At 41.4% G+C, this 27,266-nt stretch overlaps 1 protein-coding gene across 6 annotated transcripts in view; it reads left to right on the forward strand.

The window, feature by feature from the left end:
• LOC106746480 (trehalase-like) overlaps positions 1-27,266 on the forward strand; it is a 74,070-nt gene that overhangs the window by 32,586 nt on the left and 14,218 nt on the right. For 3 of the 6 annotated variants that reach the window (XR_001374606.1, XM_014623108.1, XM_014623112.1), the window contains 5 exons: positions 12,542-12,628; positions 22,212-22,997; positions 23,795-23,928; positions 25,621-26,174; positions 26,865-27,115. Coding sequence is in view for 5 of the 6 variants with exons in the window: in XM_014623108.1 (XP_014478594.1) it covers positions 12,542-12,628; positions 22,212-22,997; positions 23,795-23,928; positions 25,621-26,174; positions 26,865-27,115 (1,812 nt within the window). In the remaining variant the exon portion in view is untranslated. Of the gene's footprint in view, positions 1-9,331; positions 9,421-12,541; positions 13,373-22,211; positions 22,998-23,794; positions 23,929-25,620; positions 26,175-26,864; positions 27,121-27,266 lie in introns of those variants that run through there. The other 3 variants (XM_014623110.1, XM_014623109.1, XM_014623113.1) reach the window with 3 other exon arrangements.

Genomic DNA, 27,266 nt, shown 5'->3' on the forward strand with positions numbered 1-27,266 from the left:
CGTCATTTTGACATCATTCACGTCATCTTCATTTTTTTTGTCCGAGTATATCTGATTGACGAGTAATTTTTCTCCATCCAGTCGAGTGAAAGCTGACGCAAAAATCGAACCGAATTTTATCATCGCTCACTTTACTTCACCAGCATTGTACTCTTCCCATATTTAAAGAAAGAAAGAAAGGAAGGCATATTCGAATTCCACTCCAGCATCGGAACGCGATATTGACATTCTCAGATTATATCAGTAAGGCATTATCCGCGGCTCGCGTCCAAAGAAACACAAGCGCACATTTCATAATAGGACATCGTGATGTTTGGCCACGGCGTTCATCACGCAAAATAAGAAGCATTTAGTGAATCGCAAATCCTTTTGTTATTAACGCTATCGATCGAGAAGGCTATCCTTTGCAAGAGACGAAGAGACACACTACTCGTCATAAATTACAGCGTTGTTATCCAGTTACTTAAGCCATTTTTTGTCATTTTTTTCTGACAACTAAAAAATTCACTCATCGTCCAAAATGAGCTATTATAGTCACTTTTTTCTGAACTGCCGTTAAATTTGTAAAATATGCGCCTTTTGTATATATATATATTTTTTTTGCTCTCTTTTAATAAAATTGCTCCGAAAGCGTTGTATCTTAAAACGTTGAAACTTGTATCATTCATGCCTTTGGTCTTTCCTTGTTATGAACTTTCAAATCATATTATGAAAAGAACTCTCATTATATATTAAGTTATTCAAAGATAAATCTGAGAACATAAGAATAAATTTTTTTTTTTTGCTTAAATGGTATTCTCTTTAACAAAAATATCACTTTTTATCACCTTTTCTGCCAAGAAGCTATTACTATTTTACTTTTTTTGTTCCGGTGACTGGATGGCAGCGCTGATCATAAAATATTCTAAAACAATTGACGTTGATATCAGGAGGAATCGTTTATACTTTATATAAAAGAAATAGACAAGGCCAATTATAATCTAAGCACAAGTTTCTTAATGTTATTAATGCAAACGAGAACAGATTGGCTGCGTTTAATCATAGCATTTATTCATATAATCGTGATAATATAATTTAAGTCAAAAGTCTAAACGTCGAAAAGTTTAGAGCGGGCGGAAGGATGCGGTATTATGATTTCGACTTTAAAAAAATATCTAGACTTTTGACAAATTATATTGTGAATAAATATTATAACTAAAAATAGTGTTTTTTATTCTTTTTGCTATATCTTGCGTTGTCCCGTGAGCATCTCGAAATCTTCTCGAAATCGCTAATACTTTTTTTTACAAGTTATATGACTCACTGCGCCTTCGATGAGAGCCGAACAAATCGTTTTTGTGGTTTCAATGTGGTTTCAAGCAATATTTCAGTTAATAATACAAAACGAACACAATGCCGAATATGCACTTTTATCAATAACAATCCAATTCACTACTATTCTCCGAGATGATCATTGATTATCATCCTGCGATGTTGCGTGGTATTTCGTAAACACAGATGACAACTCTTTAAAACCATAATTGAGCAGAAGAATATTTAGATTTAAAATGCTCATTAGAAACGAGTAAAACTAAAGGCACTGAATTAATTTACACATCTAATACGATCAGATCCTCCGTACTCGTGTACCGATGCAGACCCTGCGATATTCATCTTATTTGTTTTCGTCGGTCTCGGTAAAACGATTCGCATAATTGGTCGCGCGAGCGAGCGAGCACGCTGTACATTGCATAACTGCTATTGCACTGCGCTCTTCCGCGCCTTCCCTTTCCTTCCTTTGCCGCGTGCATTCCCCGACGCTTCTCGTCAGGCCCGACGACAACGAGAAGCTGTTTCGAGCTGATGTACAAGAGAATTCCTCGATTGCCGCCTTGTAGCTATTAGCTTCACTCCATCCGTCGACGTCGACGAGAGAGAAGCTGCAAACAGCTCCGAGGAGAAGGCGGATGCCCGTAATTCCCGTCGCGTTTTCCGATTTAATCGAACCCAATGAATAGTCATAACCCGCGCTTCCGCGTGACTTAAGATGCACTAACGATCGTTTATTAATGCGCATTATATCGCGTAATAATTGACCGCGAGAACGGCTGGTAATCGCCATGCCCGTTTACATCAGCGTATGTGTTTTGCATCGAAACAAAATGGAAACGCTTTTTAATTTGACCTTCTAATGGCAAACTGGATTTTCAACGTATCCAGATAGATGGAATCAAATTCGACCCCATGCTCTGTTTCGTTTATTTTTCATGGACATTGAGAAAAATTATAGTTATTTTCAGTGCCGATCATAATTTTTTTATCATTTTAACTACAAAATGGTAGAATAACAGGCAGGTAAGGTTATTACCATTAACACTATAGTAAATATTTACTAGAAAATTGATTTTCCTAACTATAATTCTTTTATTATGATGATTATACTTACAAATACCAAATATTTTTCTCTCAATGTACAAAATGGATAAAAGAAGTGAACAATAACATGAGACATTTTTTATGAAAAGAAACAGCGCGTGTGCGCTGTAAAATAAACGAAGCTGTGTCGTTACTTAATATTCTAACAATATCCTCTAATAGCAAGGTAGAGTCAATCCGACTCTACTTTGCTATTAGAGGATATTGTTAGAATATTGTTAAGATATTAGGAGGATTAATAACGAATATCACCTCGAGATATTCGTATGTGGAGAAGCGTGGAAACGCCGCGGGACGAAGGATCGTGGCTTTTTCCTTGATCCGCAAATGCGTAACGCTGTGTATATACGCGCAACTAAAAAGGACGTACGAGTTACTAAATTACCTAATGACAACGTCATTACGCCTGTGCAGTAATTAATTCGTTGCTACCCGCTACCGTTAATAACGACGTCATTCGATTCGTCGGCGTGCGGTAGTTAATTAACCTCGGCCTTCCGAGCGCGCCGTGAATTAATTTCGCCTAATTTCGGCCCCGGACGGAAGCGTACGTTAGTTGTGTCGTTGGAAGAAAGAAAAAACAGGATTTTTACGTAAGCTCGTGTGTGTGTGTGTGTGTGTGTGTGTGTGTGCGTGCGTGTATAAATTGACGAGCGCGGCAGACGTTTAATCTCTCGATGCATACACGATGACAGAAACGTATGCACGTGTTGTGTATCTGCGACTTATCGTTCTTCTCCTTTTTGTTTTGAGAGGTATGATAGACGGAAGATGAAAATGCAGGTTCTAATTTCACGATAGCTGGCGAGAAGACGACTTCTAGACATCTACTCACGAAAAGATAATTGATTGCGAGCAACGGTGATTCGAGCGCGACACCCGCCGGCAGAAACTATTCAGCATGGCCTCTTATATCGCCACCAACCCTCCACACCGACCTATTTCCAGCTAAAAATAGCCAATAGAATGATTGTCGTTAAAACGACGTCCACTCGGCCGCGGCGTGTCGCGATTAATTGTGAGCGCGAAGGCGCCGTGGTAACGCAATCTGCCTCTCTTAGGTGCTACCTCCTCGGCCGCCGCGTCGAGGACTTTTGTCAAATCGATCCCGACGTGCGACCCGAAGCGGCTTTTCCGTGAAATTATCTTCGATGACGAGTCGCAGGAAAGTCGCGGTCCATACCGAGAATCAACTTGTTTTTCCGCACGTGGAAATATCGGGACGACTAGAGTCCTCTTAACAAAAGTCCGACCAGAGTGTTGCCTTCTATTCTATCAGTCTCGACATAATATGGTGGAACTAATAAGGTATATCGAATCTATACTTTGTAAAAATGGAACAATAAGGGAACTAACTTGTTTTCAACATTCTTATTTTGTGTAGAAATACTTTGTGTAGAAATATAGTTTTAATTAAAAAGTAAATAATATTATTTAATAGTAGAATGCATATTGCCGTAGTTTCATTAATAAAAATCTTAGGCTGGTATTCACAATCAAATCTTATATCTTATAATACACTTAAATAGGTCCAAATGAATCTATACTTTGTCAACGTAAGTAGGAATTACGGAAATTTTTTACGATATATTACGATTTTTATTTTGTCGATAATTTCTTTTTAAATTAACAAGGAGAGTATTCTCATCTTGTTCGTAATTAGTGTTTCTTATAACTTGTAATTAAACACGCAGTAGCCAGATATTTTCTACAAAATTTATATAACTTGTAATGAACATTGAATATAATATTAAGTTAGGAAATAATTTTAGTGACAGCGTGCATTAATGTTTTTTTATATATATTCTATTTTTATAACATTATATTATAAGTCACTTGTTTTATTTGTTTATGAAGTATTTCTTCCACAATACTTTTACAGTATCACTGTTTTTACCTATAACGCCATGTTTCGTTGAATTAACAACTTTAGCCAGACTCTTATTCTAAGGGCGACTGCTCTCTCTCTCTCTCTCTCTCACTCACTCACTCACTCACTCACTCACTCTCTCTCTCTCTCTCATCGAGGAAAGAAAGTCTCGGAAGAAAGTTTATACCCACGCCAATTGAAGCTCTCTTCCAGACTTCGTCGAACGAGAGGGTAGTTTAGAGTGAGGTTAAGCCGGTTAATTGGTAAAGAAGATCGCATGCAGGCGAGCTGGTTTTTCCGCGAAAAGCAGATTTCGATCGGCGCGGCAAACAATGGAATTGACCTCTTGAGACGAGAGAGGCGTCTTATTCGACGCGTGCGCACGCGAATTCATCGGAGAAACATGCGTTAATTACCCGTCCGTGTAGCGCACGTGCGAAAACGCGTACTCCTGGTCGAGATAACCACACGTGTTCCCATCGGTGCACCGAGCGAAACACCGGCGAGACGGGTGCAAGATTAATCGGCGACTTTATGTGTTATCCTGCCCGAGGATCGCTCCTGCCCCAGTGACTCGATAAAAAATAATTAAGCCGGCCTAATTATGCGCGCGTAATTAGGCCGGCTTAATTATTTTTTATCGAGTCACACTGGGGCAGGAGCGATCCCCTTATCGTGCTCGATTAACCAAGGTATACGAGGATCGCGAGCGAAAAGAAGCGTTAACAAGCGTGACACTATGGTTCACTATGTATCCACGATAGGAATGCACGATAGAAAGGTCTTACTTCGTGCGACAGAACGCACTGTAAACAATTTTGTGTTAAATTTAACACACTTCACATATCTTAAATGGTCCGCATAAATTTTCGTATTAATTTAACCTTCTAATGGCAAGGTGGATTTTCAACGTATCGAGGAAGGCGCAGTAAAAAAAACATTTTGTACTTATGTTAAAATCGGTCCTTGTTAAAATTTGGTCTTTGTTGAAAATTTGGTTGAGATAACAATTGACTGAATAGAGATCTTCGGCATGAACCATTCTGTTTTTGCAACTGAGCATCAACGGCTTCTCGAAGCGAGTCTTTCTTGGACGAAATACCGGCGCGTTCTACACCTGGCGTGTCCAGGGGAAGCGGCTGCGCTCGTATTTAGCGTCACATTAATTCGCACGGTGCCCGCACGCATGACGCAACGGAAAGTAATGTTACATGTTGCAATGTTACGCCGGGATCGTGCCGTTGAGACGTGTAAAAAAGTTACGGCTCACTATTCGTACGTTTGATCGCACGGTTGACCATAACGAGACCCGAAGTCGCTTCGGATAGTCGCCTCTAGTCGTCGTCGCGGAGGCGCGATCGCCGAAAAGGAAAGAGCGCGTTTGCGCAATCTCCCGCTGCGCCTTGCGGTCCAAAATCGCTTACGACATCGCGAAAACGCATGTACCAACAGAAGGCGATTGTTAACGTGCCAGCTTCTAAGAGAATATACACACCGCGAATATAAAATATACTGAAAGAAAAATATTATTAATATCTTGTTGAAGTCATATTCGCTATGTGCAGAAGTTTCCGTCTTTTTTGTGCAAGTTTTCGCTTTATTTCCATCAAATTATTTATAATCAAGAGACTGAAACTTGCACACACACACACTTAATAAAAAGTTCCGGGAACTTTTTTTTTTTATACAAAGAAACGGTAGTAGGAAGAAATAGGGCAATCGGTTAGCACAGTAAAAAAAACATTTGCTACTTGTGTTAAAATCATTCCTTGTTAAAATTTTTGTATTAAATTCCTATCATACCCGTATGCTAATTTAATATATTATGTTTATGTTATCTCAACATTTTATACTTCAGTTTCGATTAACATATTAATTTTGTGTTAATTTTTGACATAATATTGTGTTATTTTTCAATTGTTATTCTTTTATCTTGTGTTAAATTAACACTAAAATTTGAGCGGACTTTTAGGATACATGTAAAATATATTAAACTAAACACAAGGTTTTTTACTGCGTGAAATCGAGTTCGTTCAACTCCATTGGAGTTGCTTCTGATCTTTAATTAATCCTTTATTCAATATAGACGATAAGATTATTCTGTGATAGTATTTGCAACCAGCAGCCTTCCCCCGCGGGATCGTCGCAAACATTTGCGATGAGTCTGTAAAAGTGAAACATAATTTCCGATTGCACCGAGAAGCACGCAGTATGCATGAAAAAAAAAAGAAAAAGAGTATGAAACAATGGCGCACCTTTGCATTCCTCGGACAAGTGTTGTCCTATCATTCATATGCTTAAATCCCTCTGCTGTCCTTTATCTTCCGAACAATCCGCCGGCGTACAATTGGACGAACACCCGGGCAGCATCTATGTACGCACCAGCGCTCGGAATATAATACAGCCGGTAATTATTCATTCGTGAAGAACGCTCACGCTCGTCGAAAGCTCGCGGTGGTAATTCAAGGTATATTGTAAAAAGAATTATGTAACGCGTATCGATTGCGCAACCAATATTCGAGCACTCGAGTTTTACACTTCCTGCATTTCTTCCCTTTGACCGGCACAATTCCCAGTGTGCCGATTATCTCGATGGTAGACAAACAAGATGAACGATGATGCGCGATGATAATCGTTGCAATCGACGATATAGTCGCGTATAAATCTCGCACGAGACGAGTCGTCGCATAAAATTCCCGAAGCTTCAGATTGTCGCGCCGCCAATATCGCGACGTATTCGCGCGCGGATGTGCTGTTTGTCTATCGCTATAATTAATCTTATTTTCGTATCTAGTTGATGTATAGCCTTGAGGCATATTTTCGCTTGCTTTTAATGAACCGTTGCGTATGGCCTACTTTTTACCTGGACGAAACGAACGCGATCGTTTTGTCACGGCTGCTCGCGAATTTAGCAATATATTCCGTTTCGTCAAACGATTGGCAAATGTTCTCTCTCTCTCTCTCTTTTTCTGTCTCTCCCTCTTTCTCTAGACGATAACTTTATAAACAGGTATGATTTTTTTTTCGATTAATTCTTAGACTCCCCCTCCCCCCTCCCTCTTTCTCTCTCTTTCTCGCACTCTCTTCCCCCCTCGACATTTGCACCCACGAAGCGAGCAAGGTTCTTGCGATAATTTCGTACCTCCTCGCAATACGTACTTTCACTATTTGCGCCAGCAATCGACGTCATAGGCACCATCATCCGAAGAAATTGCAATAAATTCAGCGACGACGTCAGAATTGCTGTTTAAAAATCGTGTTTGCGGTTTACATCGCGACATTCTACTCTCTCACGAGGAAACTTGAAATAATCTTTTCAATGTAATTTTCATTACCTGGAATGTCAGAGATTACTCTGAAATTATCGGGAGAGAGACGTGGTACCGGGGAGTACGAAAAGTGTACGAGAGTACGAGAGTATTAGAGAGATATCTAGACATTTATTTACTTCACTTTATATATAATGTTAAGAAGGGTTTTTGTTTACAATTTTTACAAGTCAATAAATAAAAAGTTAATAAATAAATGGCAAATGAAAGCCTGGGCACGGACGTAAAGTGCAATTAATAAGATAATAGATACTCAGGGGTGTATTATATTAAGATTCCAAACGTTTCGGTCCAAACTTAAGACTCTTCAATGACTAGAATTATTTTAAGTTAAATCAATGTCATGACGCAGCGGCAAGGTTATAAGAAAAAATATTGTCATATACGAATTACACAGAACGATCAAATCGAATCGGCCGTACAGCCATATTAGACGTGTCGCGCCTGATGCAGTCATTCGAAATTACGTTATGCTGTTTAAAAACAAGTCGAATAATTTTTTTTTAACCCTAACCACGTTAAAAAGGACCAAGCTTCGCCATAATGTCGATCCCTAAGCGATGATAATCCTCCATCCAAACCACCTAGTTGGTTCTTCTCAACGCCTTACATCTCTTTCCGTCTTATTTTCCTCACCTATATCATTATCTTTATCTATTTCCTTTCTCTCTCTTTCCACAGTTTTCTCAGTATATTTCCTTTAACTTATGTATCTAACTCATCATGCCATATCTTATTCCATTTTTCATCCTTACCACTAGCTAGTCCTTCAAACCATTACGAGAATGTTACTATCACAGCCATCGTTCAATTTATTCTTTTTATTTCCTTAAATGTTTAGAGAAAAACTAAAAGATAGGTGTAAAGATCTATCGAACTCAAAGCGTTCACGTTGTAAAGCGCATTCACATTAAAAATAACATTCAACAGTCCGCGTGGCGCAATCGAACATTCCCACTTCGATACTTCTCCGCAACGGTTGCCGAACTCCAACCGTTCTCGTGACCGGCGATAAGAAAGAGAAGATACCGACACAATACCGACCTTCGAAAAATCTGGCGCGCATCTGGCGACGGGAAGATCGACGGCGCGTTCGGACCCTTCCTCGGTCATTGTCGCTCGTCTGCACGCGACGGGATCGCTTTTATTCCTCGAACGCGCGCGCATGCCGAGGTCAGACGCGGCATCGGTGTATCAGTATCAGCATCTACATCGACATATGAGCAGCATCAGCTTCTATCCGGGCCTCTCACTTTCGCGAGGATCGTGATGACGACGCGTTTCAGGCCGCGGGGGGTGTGCCCTGCGCGTCAAACCAATAGGAAGCCGGGGGCTCGTCGGCTGTGACGTAACGCCGTTTAAAAGGCGGCCCGCGTGAGACGAAGGAATCAGTCGCACGACGCGCGCTGCACCGTGTGCACATCCTGCAGCAGAAGCAGACGTCGGACTCACCGCTACCGCAGGAGGCTAGTGCATTGACGCGTATCCTGCCTTTTCCCCCCCTTCTGTCGCTCTTCCTTCTCCTCCTTCTCTTCTACTTCTTCTTCACGTTTGTTTCTGCCTTTCCTCCACGACTTTCGTGCCCGTCCAACACATCCGGAGAGTCCGTCGTCACTCGAGGACCGCACAGGGCGCCAGGAATCATTCCCAGAATTTCGCACGCTCGATCTCGTCGGTGCGTCAAAAGGCGATCTCCGGCCAAGGGAAGATCGTCATCCTGTTCGGCAACGGTGCGCCGATACGTGCGGCTTTTTAACCGGAAAGACACGCGAAGGTTGACTCGTTCGCGTGCGTGCGTGCGTGCGTGTAAGTAGTTGAGCGCCGACGCGAAAGAGAGAGAGATGTTCGTAATCGCGAGGTACTCGTAAACGTTGATACCCCGTGGTCTTTTATCAGTTTTTTGGTTAAGAGACCCTCGATGGCGGATAAGATTCGTAATGAATAGTTTGAGTTGGGAAATGCAATTTTCGCAGTGTTAGATCCAATCGCAAAAGTATCCCGCGATTTTTACGAGGGATTATACACGCGCAATCCATCGTGACGTTTAGGAGAGAAGGTTAAAGCCTTCCGACCGAGAGAGGCGTTCACCGTTAATTCGCGTTAACTCCGCGCTTCGCCGATTCGCGCCGCGTTCGATCGGCAAATAATAACCGGTCACGGGCGCCGTGCTGCTCGCTCTTCGAAGGCGCTCACTTGGCCTTCTTCTTTTTTACAGCGCCTCGTCGACCTGCCGATGAACGCTGCTTCGTTACCGTGCGAATGCGAAGTAATTGCGAAGAGATAATGCGAAGTAATTGCAAAGAGATACGCCGCGACGATGATTATTTGCATACACAATTCGTGTAGCCCTGAAACTTGGTGCTTTTATTACCATTTTTTCCGATGTAAAAGGAAGCGAGCTTTGCAGCTTTTATTTCTTCCTGGATTACGCGGATCGGAGGCTGAAGATTTTTGATAAAATCGCAAGGTCGTCTCGCCGACGAATCTCCGGAATTCCGCGGGGAACTCTCGCTGAAATCGCAGCGAAAGTTTGATATCGCTAGACCAATCGGACTTCGTTCGCCTCCTCGGTAGATTACTTCCGTGCACGCGAGGCAGGAACAGGTAGGTGACACGTACCGCCCCCGTGATTACCGTTTCGTCGGCTGAATGTGCAGGAGCCGCGGGGTGCCATTTAAGGGCGGAAATAGGCGCGAGTGATATCAATTTGGCGAAGCCAAGTTGTATTGACAAACTGGACGAGCGCGTCGGACCGACACGACGCTCGTCTACAACGGCGAGGAGCTTGAGCGGGTAACAAGACGCGTTTTCGAGTACTACCGTTGCGTAATTGCACGATTCAATATTGGTTTTATCGACACTCCGCCATAAATATTCATCATGTGCAAAATTACTCCAATTGTGGGATTATGAATATATAACGGTGCGGCCATTTTTCTCCTTATTACACTGAACGAAACAAATGCTACATTCTAATAAATATCTGCTGAGGAATATTACACAGTTATTATTTTACTTGAATTTAATATTACTTGAATGTAACACACTGAAAGAAAGAGGTACATTTAAATAAAATTCAAGTAAAATAATTATCATAGTAATAGCTTAGTATACTACGAAAAAAATACTTAAAAATTTATTTGTGGGATATAAAATTTATTTTACAGAGAGAGAGAGAGAGAGAGAGAGAGAGAAGGTTTATATTTTTATAATCAATTTTATATCTCACAAATAAATTTTTGAGTACTTTTTTCTTAATACATAGTTTCAAAGTTTCGGGAAAAACCCGTTTTATTCCGAAATTTTTTACGGATTTCACGGAACATATATGAATTTTTCTGAATGAATTTTTATATTCTTGGGAAAGGAAAAAGAAAAATTGGAGATGTCCGTGAAAAAAATAGAAAAGATTGGNTTTTTCTTTCAGTATAAAAATGTTAATATCCAAACATGTCTAACTGTGGGCATCATTGTTTTAGCCTTTAAATACGAATGTTTAAACATAAAATTTATACATATTCAATATATATTTAATATATTCAATATATGTACATGTATTCTATCTTGAAAAGTTGAATATTCATATTCAAAGACAAAACAACAAGAATGTCCAGAGTCAAACACATGTCCATTGGTGCTTTTACGTTAAACTACACAGAAGAAAAACAGTTTTATATAAGTCAATGACAAATATTCCCATATATAAGCAATAATATAATAATTTTAGAAGATTCTTAATCTTGAGTTCAAGTGTTACTACGAACAAATATTAATACAAACTCAATCGAATCAAGACTGAAAATCTTCTAAGAAGATTATAATATTCCTGCTTATTGTAATATTCTTGACTTAAGATTAAGTTTTTTTCTGTACACTCTCATCCTCGAGAAAGTTCTAATTATTTTTACGATCGTGCTACACTCATCGCGTCCGCCCCGAAGCGCAGCTTTCGTAACGATCATCTTCATCTCTGCGGGACTCGCCGTTCCCCGACCGCGGAAGCGGTATATCTGCTGGCTGTACGACGTCAGAGTTAATTGATCATCGCCGCGCGATACGTCGATTCGCGTTAACCAAATATTTTCCCGTTCCGTCGAGTTGTACACTTGTCGTTCTTTAAAATGTCGTACATCGCCCAAGGTCGCGCTCGGGTGTCCTTGGGCCGCAACTGGCGTCGCGAAAAAAGCGTAGAAGCAGTTCCACTCGGCGCGCAAGCCGACGACGTTAAAGAGGCGTAAAATTGACCACGATAAAGCCACTACGTCTTCAGTAGTTTTACCTGTCATGAATTCATCGGCATCATCATGCCGCGCGCGCGCGCGGATTGATCTATCGCGACGTGCCGCGATGGATCGTCCGTCGGCGTATTTATCGCCTCGTCGATTGCCGGCCCGCCGGCAACATATCCAATTGTTCTAATGTAACTCACAAATCACGAACGCGGCTCCCCTGCGCATTATTCAAACGGGCGTAATTAGTTAATGAGGGGCCGATCGATTCACGTCGCGACGCACGGCGACGTTACACCGCGCGTATTATTAGCGAGCGTCACGTTTCCTCAAAGCAAAAAGTGCACCAGCCGAGCGGCGTGTCTCCGTAATCACGTATTGGAGAGAGAAACAGTGGCGTTTCTTCTTCCCTCTTTTTTGCCTTCATTATACACAATACTGTATTTACATTTCCAAAGAGCGCCGCTCGGACTGTTATATTTGTTAATTAACACATATCTGTCGCGCGTACTTCATTTAGATGCACCTCTTTTTCACTGCGTTATTATTTTTTCAATTATGAGATAAGATCGTTATCTAATGACGGGATAGGAAATAATAAGTGTAATTAGTGTCTCTTTTCTTTTTTTCTCCCTTTTTTTATATGATTGACGTTATCGTGCTTCTAACGTGACCGTCTTTTACGCCTTGTGTTGCAGAGGAGATGCAGCATCGCTGTTGGACCTGAGACCACCACGCCGGCTGCGAAAGTCCGTGGGTCCGCATCCGAAATCGATCACGAACAAGTAAGGGTCACTCGTGTAAGGATCACCCCGCGCCGTCATCCTCGTACTACCGTTAAAAACAAGCGAAGCACGAGAGAGAGAGAGAGGGAGAGACTGTTGAGTCGGGTCTAACACAAGAAAAGAAAGAGCGAGCAAAGATCGAGAGACAGAGACCGAAAAGACCGGGGGAGAATCGTAAGGAAACGGAGTCGCTCGAACGAGAGTGAAGGAGTGGAAACAGAGGGAGAGACAGAAACGTGAAAAAACGTATACACACATTTACACGCATAAAATAACATCGCGTGTTTTCGTTGGTACTATTTTTTTTTACATATCCTCGCGCTGTTCTTCATAAAATTTCAAGAGTGGGAAGGAGCCAGGAGGGAAAACAGGAAAGTGATGCGCGCGCGCTCTTCTACCGCCGCTTCAGTAACTTGAATCGATATATAGCCGTGAAAAAATATTCGAAAAGAGATTAACAGACGGTACACACACACATATACACATTCAACTACGGTTAATTGGCATACGAGAGAAAACAAGGGAGTGAGACGGAGAAAGGTAGAAAGAGAGGGATCACTTACAACACCAAGAGAAACGCGCCATAATTGAGAGCGAGAGAAGAAACATGGCCATGGTCCCGGCATGTTCCGTTTCGATGTATCGTCTGCTGAACGTTGCGCTCCTCACGCTCCTCGTCGTTCTGCAAAGTTCTGCCACTGTCGCGGATAAGCCGGGCACGACGAAACCGAACCCGTGCTCAAGGTAAGTGTCTCACGAGTGAAAACCAGCGAGCGAACGAACGAAATTCGGCCTCCGTATTTTCTAGCCGGACACCCCTGACCCGTTCGTGAACCGATCCGGAAAATCGTCGCGTCTCTTGGAAATCGCGTCGTTTTTCACCTTCAAGGTCCCGCCTCGGCGCCGCGACACTGTCGATTCGGTTTCGACTTATTGACCGATAGACAGCTAGACGCTTCGCATCAAGTTGAATAGTCGATATTTATATTTCATGGCCTTTAACCTTTAGAGGGACGGGATTTAAGAGGGCATATCCGCCTTAATAAAGTGGCAAAAAAGGTATCTTATATCATGGATTGACCATACACTAAGTATCGATCATGGGTAGCGCCAATATATTGGCTTTCCGGTCCTCTAAAGGTTAAACCGCGATTAAAGTTATCTTGAGTTATGCAACGCAACATTTGTGTACGCGCGCGCGCGTATGTGTGTGCGTATGTGTTCTGTTTGTTATTCGTGGCGCTTTTGTTCGTCGTGAACCGGAAAACCGCGATACTTTCCTATTTCCGGCTACGGAGAGCGTTCACTCGGTCCTTCCAATTGATGCGGCGTGTTGCCTCGACTCTTTTGTTTCTTCCTCGCGGCTGTCCGCGCGTCGGGACAATTGCGATGATTCGTGAGCCGACGAGCGTACTTCGCGAATGGGTGTTTTTTTTTTTTATTGTACTCTTCTTTTTCTTCTTACGTCTTCCGGGACGTGCAATTCACGAGAGAGGGAGAATCATCTGTCTCCATCAGCGAAGCGGGCGCGACCTCGTCGTTACAAAATAATGCGATCAAGTAAAATCCGTGCGATCAATGCGAGACGAACGTTCAGTTCGAAAGAGCGGGAAATTTCGCGATTTCGGTGGATTGAAGGGCCAGAAAATGAAGAACTCGAAATCCCACGCCGATGTAACTCGCGTACGAGCGCACGGGAAGAAAACGTAGCTCTCACAGGTAAAAATTAGCTGTCCCTGTAATACAATGGAAATTTAGTTAATTTAGCTAATTCCTCTTGTACCTGGTTTTTAGCTGCCACGGCTGAAAACTGGGTCTGGTGACGACATTTCAGTTATATTATATGGACGATTTTTTTTCCCCGTGCGGTTACGTTCACGTGACATGTCGCGAAATTTCGCATCACAGTTATCGTGCGCCGTTCTCATACCGGTCATTGTTTGCGGATTAACGTTAAAGAGTTAATTACCTGGCGGATCGGACGTTGCATTAAGGTAATTTCGTACGGCGCGTAAGCGCGAGTTACGATTGCGCAACGAAGAAAAACGCCAATAATACCGGAAGAGAGCCGATAACGGGCATTTCTGCGGGATCCTCGGCACCGATGCGCGCCGTCGGCGATATTTAATCCGCCGGGAACCTGTACTTACGAGTAATGTAATATTTCACCGGGTGCGAGTAATATTTCAAGATTTACGAATCCACACTGAGAAACCAATTTAGTTGGCTCAAACTAAATTCTTGTTTGGATATAAGTCAAACAAATGTTATAAGAACCAGTTTGGTTTTTTGAAGCAAAAGTGAAAAATATCAGAGAACCAAAGCTTTTTCGCGTCAGCTTGTGCACCAATTTTGTCGCGTCGCTGGGACGTCTTTTTTACACGGAGAGGAAGATATTTCCTTGGATTTCATCAAATTTCTTGAACTGAAACAAATTTGTCCCCTGCAACGGAGCGAACAAAACGTATTTAATTTAGAGAATTAAACCGTGGTTTTTATAACCGAGACATTTGTTCGTCCATATCCAAACGGGAATTTCGCTTCAGTCAACTAAATGGGTTTCTCAGTGCTGTCCCTGGCCAATATTACATTTTCCTCGCTTGGGAGCCGGTCCAAGTGACCGAACCAGAGCGTGCATTTGACGCAGAAGCGAAGTTACCACGTGGTGTGCGGAAGCGCTCGGGTGGCTGAAAAAATAGTCGGCTTTCAAAAATAGCTCGTTGATCGACTGGTCGTCGCATCGCGTTGGTGTGCTTTGAAGAACGCTCGCATTGCTGATATTTCCTAATTTAACGCGTTTAATATCACTCTTTAATGAATCATCGTCAAATAACTTTTTCCCGAACAACAACGAGCGATAATACTCGAGAAAAAGTCCGTTAACGCGGGAAAGAAACGTATAAAATTCCGACCATTAAAATTCCCTCGGCTAATCTACGGTGAGATTTGAGTGATGCTCTTCTCCTTTGCCGGGAGGCGGCATAATTTCGCGGTATAATCGTGTCTCTCTGACGTACGTTAAGGAATTTGTATCGTTTTCAATTGAGCGAGATTACGCGCGCGGCGTACGCGAATATGACGTGCTTGCGCGCATGCTTGCGTGCAAAGTGCCGTCGGTTTAGGGAAACGACCTTAGCAATGAATTTTGTCCCGAGAGCAGGCGCGTGGCAAGTTGGGCTTTAAATTAACGTGTTCCACAAGTACAATGGACGTGACCTTTACGCATGTCTCCGCGCATACATGCTTGCGACATGCTAATGGTAGATTCGTGCTCGCCCGTGACTCACAGATTTTTTTATTCGCGCGCGACCAATGCGATCTTCAGCGTGCGAAATTTTTCTTTCCGACACATTTTTTGCACCAATCTTTTCGTTGGGATGTTCTTTTACATAGAAAAAAAGATTTGTTTGGATTTGGTAAAGTTCCTTCAATTAAAACAAATTTGTTTTTTGGGGGCGAAGCGAATAAACGAATGTTTGATTCGACAAACAAGATTGTTTAGTTTCTCAAACGGTAAATATATCTTCACGTTAAATAACGTGTACACGGAGAAAATATTGTGGTAAAAATTGCTACAAAAGTTGGTAATGTTGGAATATACCGGAATTGTTATCGAAATTACTGTCTGTGTTGAAATCTTTAGTGACATATATGTGCATATCATATGCATATCACTAAAGATTACAACACACACACATAGTAATTTCGATGATAATTCCGATATATTTCGGCATTATAAATTTTTGTACTCATTTTTATAATATTTTCTCCGTGTATCCTTTGCATTTTCATCCAAACATCACAATGTTTGTCACAAACAATAAATTATGTGGAAGAAATAATATTATGTTAGAGAAATGTTAAAAGATACTTCTTTTTGTTTCAGTGGGACAATATTTAGTATTTAATGAAATAAATTTTTTTTTATCAGATTTTTATTGAAAATAAATATTATATATATTTCTATAATACTAAATAATACTGTTTCTTCTATCAACGATATAATTTACTCTAGTGGAATACCAACATTTTCACTCAAACAAAATGATATATTTGATGTTAAATTATATTGTTTGTGTTAAATAAACTCAACAACGTGTATGCGTTTGTTTGAGTTTGTTTAATACAAACTCAAACGCATATACTAAATCTAAAGAAACTTTTTTCCCCAATGTAGAAGGAAAAACGGTCGGAATACGAACCGTTCACATATCTATGTTAATGTTTATCTTTTATGTCTTTTTTTTTATCTATTAGTTTACTTCATTGGGAGGCTTATCTTTTTCATACTAATTCTATTCTAATTTTAGTCTCGGCTTCAGTCGAATACGAGAGAGAGAGAGAGAGAGAGAGAGATATCTTGTAACGAGAATATAACACGCTCCGCCGTGATAATGTCTTATTTGTCATGTTTAATGCATGCAAACGATTGTTCATGATCGATATCGCAGAAAAATCGCGGATTAGTGCGTTGCGAAATTTCCACGCTCTAACGTTACGGTTTTCTCGCGCGCAATAAATTCGCCGACTGCGTTGATGATGCCACGAGATAAAGCCGGCCGCGGACGATATCGCGTCCGTGCACTCCGTAAAGCTCTTAATGACGCGATCTGGGAGAAGGCGACTCCGAGCTAGGGCTTAATTCTCACGCAAAACACGTGACGTTAACTTTGCATCGGTATTTGCGAAACTCTTCTTTTTCTCAACAATCTCGCGGATTTCGCCGCTGCGTCTCGCGATTCCAGCGACTTTTCGCGGCACGGAAGAGAGCTCGAGCCGGATACGATCGCTACTCGTGATAAAACGTTGGAACGCCAAGACCACATAGTAATGATCCGCTAAAGCGACACGGAATCGCGGCGAATCACCGGAAATTTCGCGGCGCGCTCACTCGAAGGTAATATTCGGTAATATCTCGCGCGAAATCAAGCTGTTTCTCTCGTCTTGCAATGGTAAACGTGTTTACCGAGTAAAAACAAACGTGTCGCGACGTGGATTAATCTACACGGAGATTTGGAGGTTCGCGTTCGCGAGATAACGCATTCCGGATGTGTTCGGTTAATAGGCGCGCCTGATGCGCGCGCGTGATTACCAGCCAGATAAGTAAATGCCGAAAGCTGTTTTGCGCGGTTCTCCGCGCGACGACCGACCTATCTCCGGCGTCGTACGAGCTGCTACATGATCAAGGAACGTTCGAAATGCGAAATGAAATAAAGGCACGCGAACAAGCTCGACGTGGAACGTCTCGAGGCAGATAAATTGATTCTTCCGGAGAGATCTTCCGACTGACGTCGTAAAATAAATTAGCATGATCAGGCTTCTTGGCGAAGAACGGTAAATGACGATTCATTTTCGAGGATGAACGCCGGTCCGCAAAAATCAACTTCGACGTACCTCGACGTACTTGTTTTCGCAACTCTATATAATACAGAATTTTGTGTTAAAAACGGTCCATCGAAATTTTGTGTTACTTTAACATGGGGAATGTGTTGAAAATAACATGTAAATATAATGTTAAATTTACACATTCACCTTGTCAACATATGTCGACATAGTTCTCCATGTCAAATTAACATAAAATTTCAGTTGATCGTTTTTAATATAACGTTTTTTTACGTCCAAACGGATGCATCTGTACCTTCGGAGAAAAACTTGGGAAATTTTCGCAAGGGAGAATTCAGTGCGTTCGAAATTTAGCGCTGAACTAACTCCAACTGTTTAATTGCGATAACGGAGAGTACACACAGAAAAATATTATTTCATTGCTAAGAAAGACGATTACTCAGTTTATTTTCTTTTAAGCTACCTTGATAGTCGTCTTCAATAAAAAATATTTTCTTGATAATAGTCTCCAAATGTACTCGTCATAAATTTTAGAAAAGCTCATTATCATGTCTACTCAAAAGAAGAATTTACTCTCTTTTCAAGAATATTATAAACTTTACCGAGAAAAGTTCAATTAATCTGAATAAGCGCAAGCCGAAATTTGTTTTAATTCAATATTCTTGATTCTAATGTTCTGTTCTAAAAATTTACTAGGATTAAGAATAAACTTTTAATAAATTTGATATTCATGATGAGCTTATGAAATACTTGAGACAAGTAACATTTACTCTCGAATGCAGTACATATTTTTCTGTGTATATTATACGATTGGAGGAAAAAGACCATTGTCCTCTTATGAATATTAAATGACTGTCGAATAAATATCCGCGTGTCGCTGAATTAATCGGCCAGCGATTCCCGCGTCGTCGCGTGACGTAACACGTGGAATCGCATTTAGCTGATTAATTGAATCGGCACATAATTAATGCGCGGAGCCGCCGGCACCGCGTGTTCGCGCGCGAGCGGTCTATCGCACCACGTGCGTCTTTTCTCGACCTGATATATGATAATTTTTCTATTGGTACGCGACGCGGTTATTTTCCACGATCACTTCCACCGTGTGCGCGTTTCACGTCAACGTGTACGAAATATTCCGAATTGCGCAGTAAACTTTGTGTTGAAGCTAGGAAAAAAATATTGAGCACGCGTCGTGTATACCTAATAAAATATGTTTTTTTTTTTCTTGAACGAGTAATGAATTAATTATTCTACCGTCTTGAAGAAACAACAATTGAATTATATATCACGGTTATCGTGCGATGCCGAATCCAATAAGGTCGACAATACTCGCCAATGTACTGAGAAAAAAGTACTTAAAAATGCATTTTAAGGGGAGGGGGAATATAAAGTTTATTTCACAAATGAATTTTTAAGTACTTTTTTTCTCAGCGTGCGACGATAACGAACGGGGTTCTCAATGAAAATGTTCTCAATGAAAATTCATCCCGTATATATTTTTATCGAAGGCCAGAGTATATGTAATAACCTCATTTCTACGTAACAACGAAAACGTCACTTGTCAAATAATGCAAATGCTGAAATCGCACTGTCGCATTTCCATACGTTTGAAACGCATTAACATAGATAATGGGCGATATTAAAGAAAATCAGCGTGAATGGTACCTGGTGATTTCACTAAAATTGTTCAAGTCCTCTCTTTCTTGATCTTCTCACTAATGCTGACAACATGGATATGTACGTTTGGATGAATTCCTTCGCACGAAGATAATTTTTTTGATGGTGGCAAATTTGTCATTTATTATAATGACTAAAAAGTTTTGTTATGAGTTACTAACTGCTATTTGCCGAATATACGAACGGCAAATTAATTTGATTAAGACAACTAAATTGTATCGCTGTCGCAACGACGTTTTGCTACGACAGCAAAATCATTTTTTCCGCGTAACAAATCTTTTTGTCGCCATGGTAATTGGCAAATTTGCTATGCCAGCAAAATATTTTTTCCCATGCGTCAAAAAAATTTTTTTTCAATTTTACTCACACATCGTTGACAAAGGTATAAACTAAAAAATATATTTGTGGAATATAAGATTTATATTTCTGTGAAATATAATTAATATATTTTCCGCGAAATTACATGTCCCGCAAATGAATTTTTAAGTATTTTTTTCTCGATGTAGACATACCATCGTTTTCATTACATATCATCGTTACGATCTTTAATTAAAAGGAACGCGCGAATCGAAGGGTCTGCAACTACCTCGCACGCGCCTATTTAAAGAAACGAACCGTCACCGTAATCACGGCCTAACAGGTGACTGTAAGAATCTGAAATCGAACACTTCGTAGAAACATGCTTTACATTCTTTTTTTTTCGCCGGCGATCAAATCATCAGCGCACGCTCGTTTACATATAATGAGGAGACAATGGCGCGGGTCGCGTGATGCGCGAGAGATCGCGACGGTTTCCAACGCGTAGGAAAATTCTGACTGCTTGTTAACGGCGAACGAGCGAGTGAGACGCTGTTTCCCAGCGTTTATGCGTACATTAATGACGGTAATGAAACGGCACATTTCGCGAGGAGGCCAATCGCCGCCGCATCTCGTGCATTCCGTCACGCTAACGCCGCTGCGGGATTTTCATACTGCCACGTCTCTAGAGCCGCGAAATCCTACCCGGGCGCGATTATTGATTGCACCTTCGTGACGGAGATTTCACCTGTCGCGTCTTTAAACCCTCATATCGTACGCGTGAGGAGACCCGTGCGATCGCGAAGCGCATCCGAGATACGCCGTAGAAGTTTCGCGTCCAAGGCCGCGGCAGTATTAGAAGTCGCGTCCGTAATTTCGCACGTACCGAGGTCCACGTTGCGTCCCCATGAATTTGTCGAAAGTAATCCCCTGTGAGCCGAAGTGAGGAGAATTATGTAACTCTCTCAGTCGCGTCGACGAGAGTATCACGTCATAACGCTCCGATTCTCCACGACGCGTTCTGTCTCTTTTCTTCTTACATTTCGTATATTACAATGTGTGATCCAATGTTGTATTAATTCAAAGAAGTGTTATGAAACGTCGTATGCTTCGGCAAAGTTAAGATTTGCCCTCGTCGGGTGCTTCACGCTTCTCGATTCATAATTTCGAACGCAACGGGACGTTCTCTTTCTTCCCTCCTTCTTTCGCGAAACTTTACGACCGTAATTATTACGCGAACACGCTTCGAATGATCCGTTCGAGTACGTTCTCTTTATGAACACCGATTTAATCCTTCTCCGGTCCGACCGAAGAGGTGTATCCGGAAATGAATCAGAATACCACTCTCGCATCTCGTCATTAATAACGAGCATGTTATTTTTTCTTTACATTTTGCTTGGATCTTTATCGTCGCGCTATTATCGTTAATAATCATGGACGATTAAGGATTCGCAGAATTGGCGCTGTAGTTTCGAGTCGGTCGAAACCCAACGCGGGTCCCTCGAGTGAGCTTGACTTTGCACCGCAATGAAAGGAGACTTTAAGGCCTAATTAACACCACACCTAAAAAGATGATAGATACACTACCAAAAGAAATTGTTTAATCTTACACAATTTTAAATCTATTTTTTTCAACTCTTCCGGTAGATAAACAATACGTATTTATTTGACTTGAGTTTAAAGCAAACAACAACAATTTAACATCAAATATTATTTTGTTTGAATGAAAATGTTATTGTTTTACTCAAGTAAATTATGTTATTTGATAGAAAAACAATATTATTTTGTGGAAATATATGTGTAATGTTTGATTTTTAATAAAAAAGAAGTTCTCCAATATTTTTCTAACATAGTGTTACTTCTTCGAAATAATTTATTACTTGCGACAACCATCGTAATGTTTGGATGAAAAAGATGCAAAAGAAATATATTACTTGACGTAAAGATATTTATCATTTGATGGGCCAAACAATCCTGTTTGTTAAATCAAATTCGTTTGCTCCATTCAAAAGACAAATTTTAACGGAATTTTATCAAATCTAAAGAAATCGTTTTCCTTGTGCATCAAACGACTTCAGTGGTCGTTTTATCGTGAGACCCTCATTGCGGTGCAAAGTTCGCAAGGTTCACCCCGCCGGTCTCTCGTTCCGCGTTGCGTTCAGCCAAAAAGCGAAAGCGAGCGAGGGGCCACCGTCGTAGCGATAACTCGCGATCGGCAGGGTGTCTCCTCGCGATGAAGGCCCACACAATTCCCTGGCGTTTCCAGTGAGATATACTGCTACGGTGAGCTGCTGCATACGATACAGATGGCCGGCCTATACAAGGATTCCAAGTACTTCGTCGACATGAAGATGAAGCGGCCGTCGAACGAGACCCTGACGTCGTTCGACACCTTCATGAGCAGCCTGCACAACAAGCCGCCCACCAAGCGCCAGGTCGAGCAGTTTGTCAACGAAACGTTCGAGCTGCCGGGCTCCGAGTTCGAGGAGTGGGACCCGACCGACTGGAAAGCCGAGCCTGCGTTCCTGCGCAAGATCGAAGACCACGATCTCAGACAATTCGGCTACGAGCTCAATAGCATCTGGAAGATGCTGGGCAGGAAAATGAAGGAGGATGTGCGGATCAACGAGCAGCTCTACTCGATCATCTACGTGCCGAACCCAGTGATCGTGCCCGGCGGCAGGTTCCGCGAGTTCTATTACTGGGACTCGTACTGGATCGTCAAGGGCCTCCTGCTGTCGGAGATGCGCACCACCGTCAAGGGCATGCTGAACAACTTTGTGTCGATCGTCGACAAGATCGGCTTCATACCGAACGGCGGCAGGATCTACTACAAGATGCGCTCGCAGCCGCCGCTGCTGATATCGATGGTTCACGAGTACCTGAAGAATACCCACGATCATGAATGGCTTAAACAGAATCTCTGGTTGTTGGAGAAGGAGTTCGATTTCTGGATGACGAATCGCACGGTGAACGTCGAGAAGGATGGCGTCAACTACACCTTGGCGAGGTACTACGAGGAATCGTCCGGCCCACGACCGGAGTCTTACAAGTGAGTAGTGGTGGCGTTTCCGCGATCGGACTCGATGACGAGGCGGATCTCACGGAAAGAGGAGGATAATGACGATGAGTGATTAGTCCGGTCGAAACGAAGCCGGGGTTATTATTCCGAGGAGGCCGGTCGGCTTCTGCTTTGTCGGTGGTTATTATTACTCTGTCGGTTATTATTACTCTGAACTGGAAACGATAGTTTTCATAAATTGCGCGGTAATCGTCGCGCTTGAAGAAGAACGTTAATTTTTATGACACTCGCGCTATTATATGTCGCGAGATAGTGTCGCCGTAATTATCGTCGCATTTAGGCGGCTGAGGTGCACAGTAAAAAATTTGCGTTAAATTTAACACATTTCGTTTATCCCAAAAAACGGTGCATTCCAAGTTTTTTTGTTAATTTAACACAAGATGAATATGTTGAAAAGTAACACAAATATTATGTCGAAAATTAACGCAAAATTAATACTTTTTAATCAGTACTGAAATATAAAATATATTATTTTAACATTTATATGTTGAATTTTAACACCGATATGTTGAATATCGACACAACACAATATGTTAAATTGACGCACAGTGGGTATGTTTAAAATTTAATACAAAAATATTAACAAGAACCGACTTTAACACAAGATGTTTTTTACTGTGTGCTCTGTGAAATTTTTCGTTCTCTTTTTTTTTTCACTTCAAATTCTCTTCCCGTTTTTCTCGCGCTCCGACTCCGCCCTCTTTGAGATCCGTCGATTGTCATTTTGGAGAATTTTTTCCTTTAATCTCGCGATCTCGATCGATCAGGGAGGACTTTCTGACAAGCCAGAGTTTCCGAACCGCCGAAGAGAAGGACAATTATTACTCGGAACTGAAAACAGCGGCTGAGTCCGGCTGGGACTTTTCCAGTCGGTGGTTCGTGCACGAGGGCACCAACAAGGGTAATCATTGTTATTCCTCAGTTACTTCTTGCGCGATCAAGTCTCTCTCCTTTTCTCTCTTTTCTGTGGGTGAGCGACGTTGAATAAAAACAAACACATTATGCCGCGTGAATGAGGCAGTTCTGATCATCCGATAAAACAACATTGCCATAGACGTGACATAATATGACGTACCGCGCTAATCGTTGTTACACGATAAAAACAAAAACAGATGTTTCGCGTGTGGAGGCAACTTTATCACGGAGGATATCGTAGATTAATCGAAGCGATAGATCAAGTTCTTGCGAATCGTAGATTCTACGGATTAAACGATCATTCGGGAGTCCTGGCGAAGAAACGGCACCGAGTTTCGAGGGGCTATTTTCTTGTGCACGTGCGATCTATCGGTCGCGATTTTGTAAATTTTTTCTCCCTTTCCATGAGTCGTGCCGAAGTGTTTTAACAGTAATGTATCATTTACGCGCGTACGTTAACAATTATTGCGCTATACGAAAAGAAAAGCAGAAAATAGCATTAATTTAAGACTCATATTTTCGTATATAAACAAGAATATATAGTCTTATATGAAGATAAAACTTGCTCTTATATACGTGAGGAAATTCTATATAGTTTCACTAATAATATAATAATATTTTTTAAATATTTCTTTATTGGGCACTATATAAATAATTGCAAAGTTTTAAATAGTAGAAAAGTATTGAAGATACTATATTAAGAACGACCAAAAGACGCAGTAACAGTTGTAAAACTGGTTTTACCGCCTTGTCTAAGTAGGTATAAATGAATGAATAAAATAATGATGTTTAATAAATGACGATATAGAACATACACAGAAAAAAATTAATTTTAAGTCAAGAATAAATATTCTCATATATAAGTAAAAACATTCTTAAAAGATTTTTAGTTTTGATTTGTTTGAATTTGTATTGATGCAAGTATTACTTGAACTCAATTTAGGACTTAGGATCTTCTAAGAATATTATAATATTTTTACTTATATATAAGAATATCTTGATTCAAGGCTAATTTTTCTTCTGTGCATGTAACTGAAAATTTAAATAGCAAAACGTAAAACGACGCAAAAATATTCTTGTTATTCAAGAATAATTTTTATGAATTTTGAAAGGAAAAACTAACGATAAAAAGAACGATATCTTCAGACTGGTACAATTCTTAGTTTGAAGCTATCGTTCTTTCTAATATTGTTTCCTTCCTAATTCACGAAAATTACTCTTGAATAACACGAATACGATCATTTTAATGTAATTACATAGAATTTCTTTATATACGCAAGTTTTATTTTATCGCATAAGATTATGTACGAGAATATGAATCTTGAATTTATACTAATTTTCTCTTCTACGTACGTATTCCGCATGAAACGCCGCCCGCCGTATCTTCAATGAGATCTGTGCGCGCGTCCGTCAAGGCTCTCCGTGTCTGGTTTCCCAAGTGAAAGCCTCGTTCGAGGCTCAACGATACTCTAGAATCCATCCTCGCGAGATCAGGATGTCGCGAAGTGCCGGGATCCTTCGCTTAACTGCCTCGTAACGCTCGGCACAACCTCGCTCGTCTCCACATTGAGGGAAGATACAGGTCGGCGATCACTCGTCTCTTGTCGTTTGGCGAACGACGAGAGTCTCCGCGAGCCGGGGGCCGCAGGAGGACTGACGACTGAACGACGAATTGCAGGTAATCTGACGAACCTCAAGACCAGGTCTATCATCCCGGTCGACCTGAACACTATAATATACCGGAACGCCCGGCTGTTGGCCAAGTATAACCGTCAGATGGGCAACGAGACGAAGGCCGCGTATTACGACGACATAGCCGAGAAGTGGAAGGAGGCGGTCACGATCGTGTTGTGGCACGAGGAAGTGGGCGCCTGGCTGGACTACGATATCCTGAACGACATCAAGCGCGACTACTTCTACCCGACCAACATCTTGCCATTCTGGGCCGACTGCTACGACACGTCGAAGAAGGCGGACTATGTGTCGAAGGTGCTTAAGTACCTGGAGAAGAGCGAGATCATGCTGAACGACGGCGGCATACCGACTACGCTGGAGCACTCCGGCGAACAATGGGACTATCCCAACGCCTGGCCGCCGCTCCAGTATTTCTTCATCATGTCGTTAGACAACACGGGCGACGCGTGGGCACAACGGCTGGCCTACGAGATCAGCGAGAGATGGGTCCGCAGCAACTACAAGGCTTTCAACGAGACGCACAATATGTACGAAAAGGTAATTTCCGCTCAATTGTAAGGGCTATCTTGCGTATTCTGTTCCTTTCGTTCATTCTGCTTTTTTTTCCCCCCTTCCATCTTGTTCCCTCCTTTCTTGTTGGAATTTTCATCGAGTTGACATTGACGTGCTCATTGCTTGAAACCATTAATCGATTTGTCGGTTAATTTTTGAAGCTTTTTTCAATTTTAAAGATCTCTTGAACGTTTAGACTTCTTTCTTCGATGATACGAGTGCACTGAAGAACAGATTCGGACAATTAATAATTACTACTACTATTCAGACAATTACTAATTACTACTACTATTCGGACAATTACTAAAATTTGGTTAAATAGTTCCAATTAAATTGCTTGGTTACTGCAACCAAATTATTTAGTACTATATTCTTTTTGTGCTGTAATACCATACTATATTATATATACTATATACAGTACACGGAGAAAATATAGTAAAAATGACCACAAAATTGTGTAATATTGGATCATTCCGGAATTAGAACTGAAATTATGATGTGTATTGTAATCTTTATTGATGTGTTTGATTGTACACATCACTAAAATTTACAATATATAATTTCAGTCATAATTCCGGTATAGTTCAACATGTTCTTTCAGTGTGGTTAATTCTTTCTGTTGTGTATAATTCATGTTAAATCCGAAAAGGGAAATTTTGTATTCTCTGTTCGCAGTACGACGCGACCGTCTCGGGTGGGCACGGTACTGGGGGTGAATACGAAGTTCAGCTTGGTTTCGGCTGGTCGAACGGAGTCATTATGGATTTGCTGAATAAATATGGTGACAGGTTGACCGCGGAGGATTTGTTCAAGCCCGGCGACGTAGTCGAGAACGCGGCACCACCGCAGGTTGTCGTCTCGACAGCCGGTAAGATGCTGACCGGCATTTTAACTATCATCATATCATTAGCGGCAGGATTTATAGGGTGAGGTGAGTGTCGGGTCGGCGAGAGAAGAGAGTATTTTGAGGAAACGGAAGAGACTTGATCATCATGCCCGAATCGATTCGACTTAATCGCGTTCCACGATCCTCGAGTCTTTTCCGTCGATTAAGCAGACGAACATGTATTAACAAAA

The sequence above is a fragment of the Dinoponera quadriceps genome, unplaced genomic scaffold, assembly GCF_001313825.1.
Source record: "Dinoponera quadriceps isolate SergipeBrazil2010 unplaced genomic scaffold, ASM131382v1 scaffold1850, whole genome shotgun sequence".
NCBI classification, from domain to species: Eukaryota; Metazoa; Arthropoda; class Insecta; order Hymenoptera; family Formicidae; genus Dinoponera; species Dinoponera quadriceps.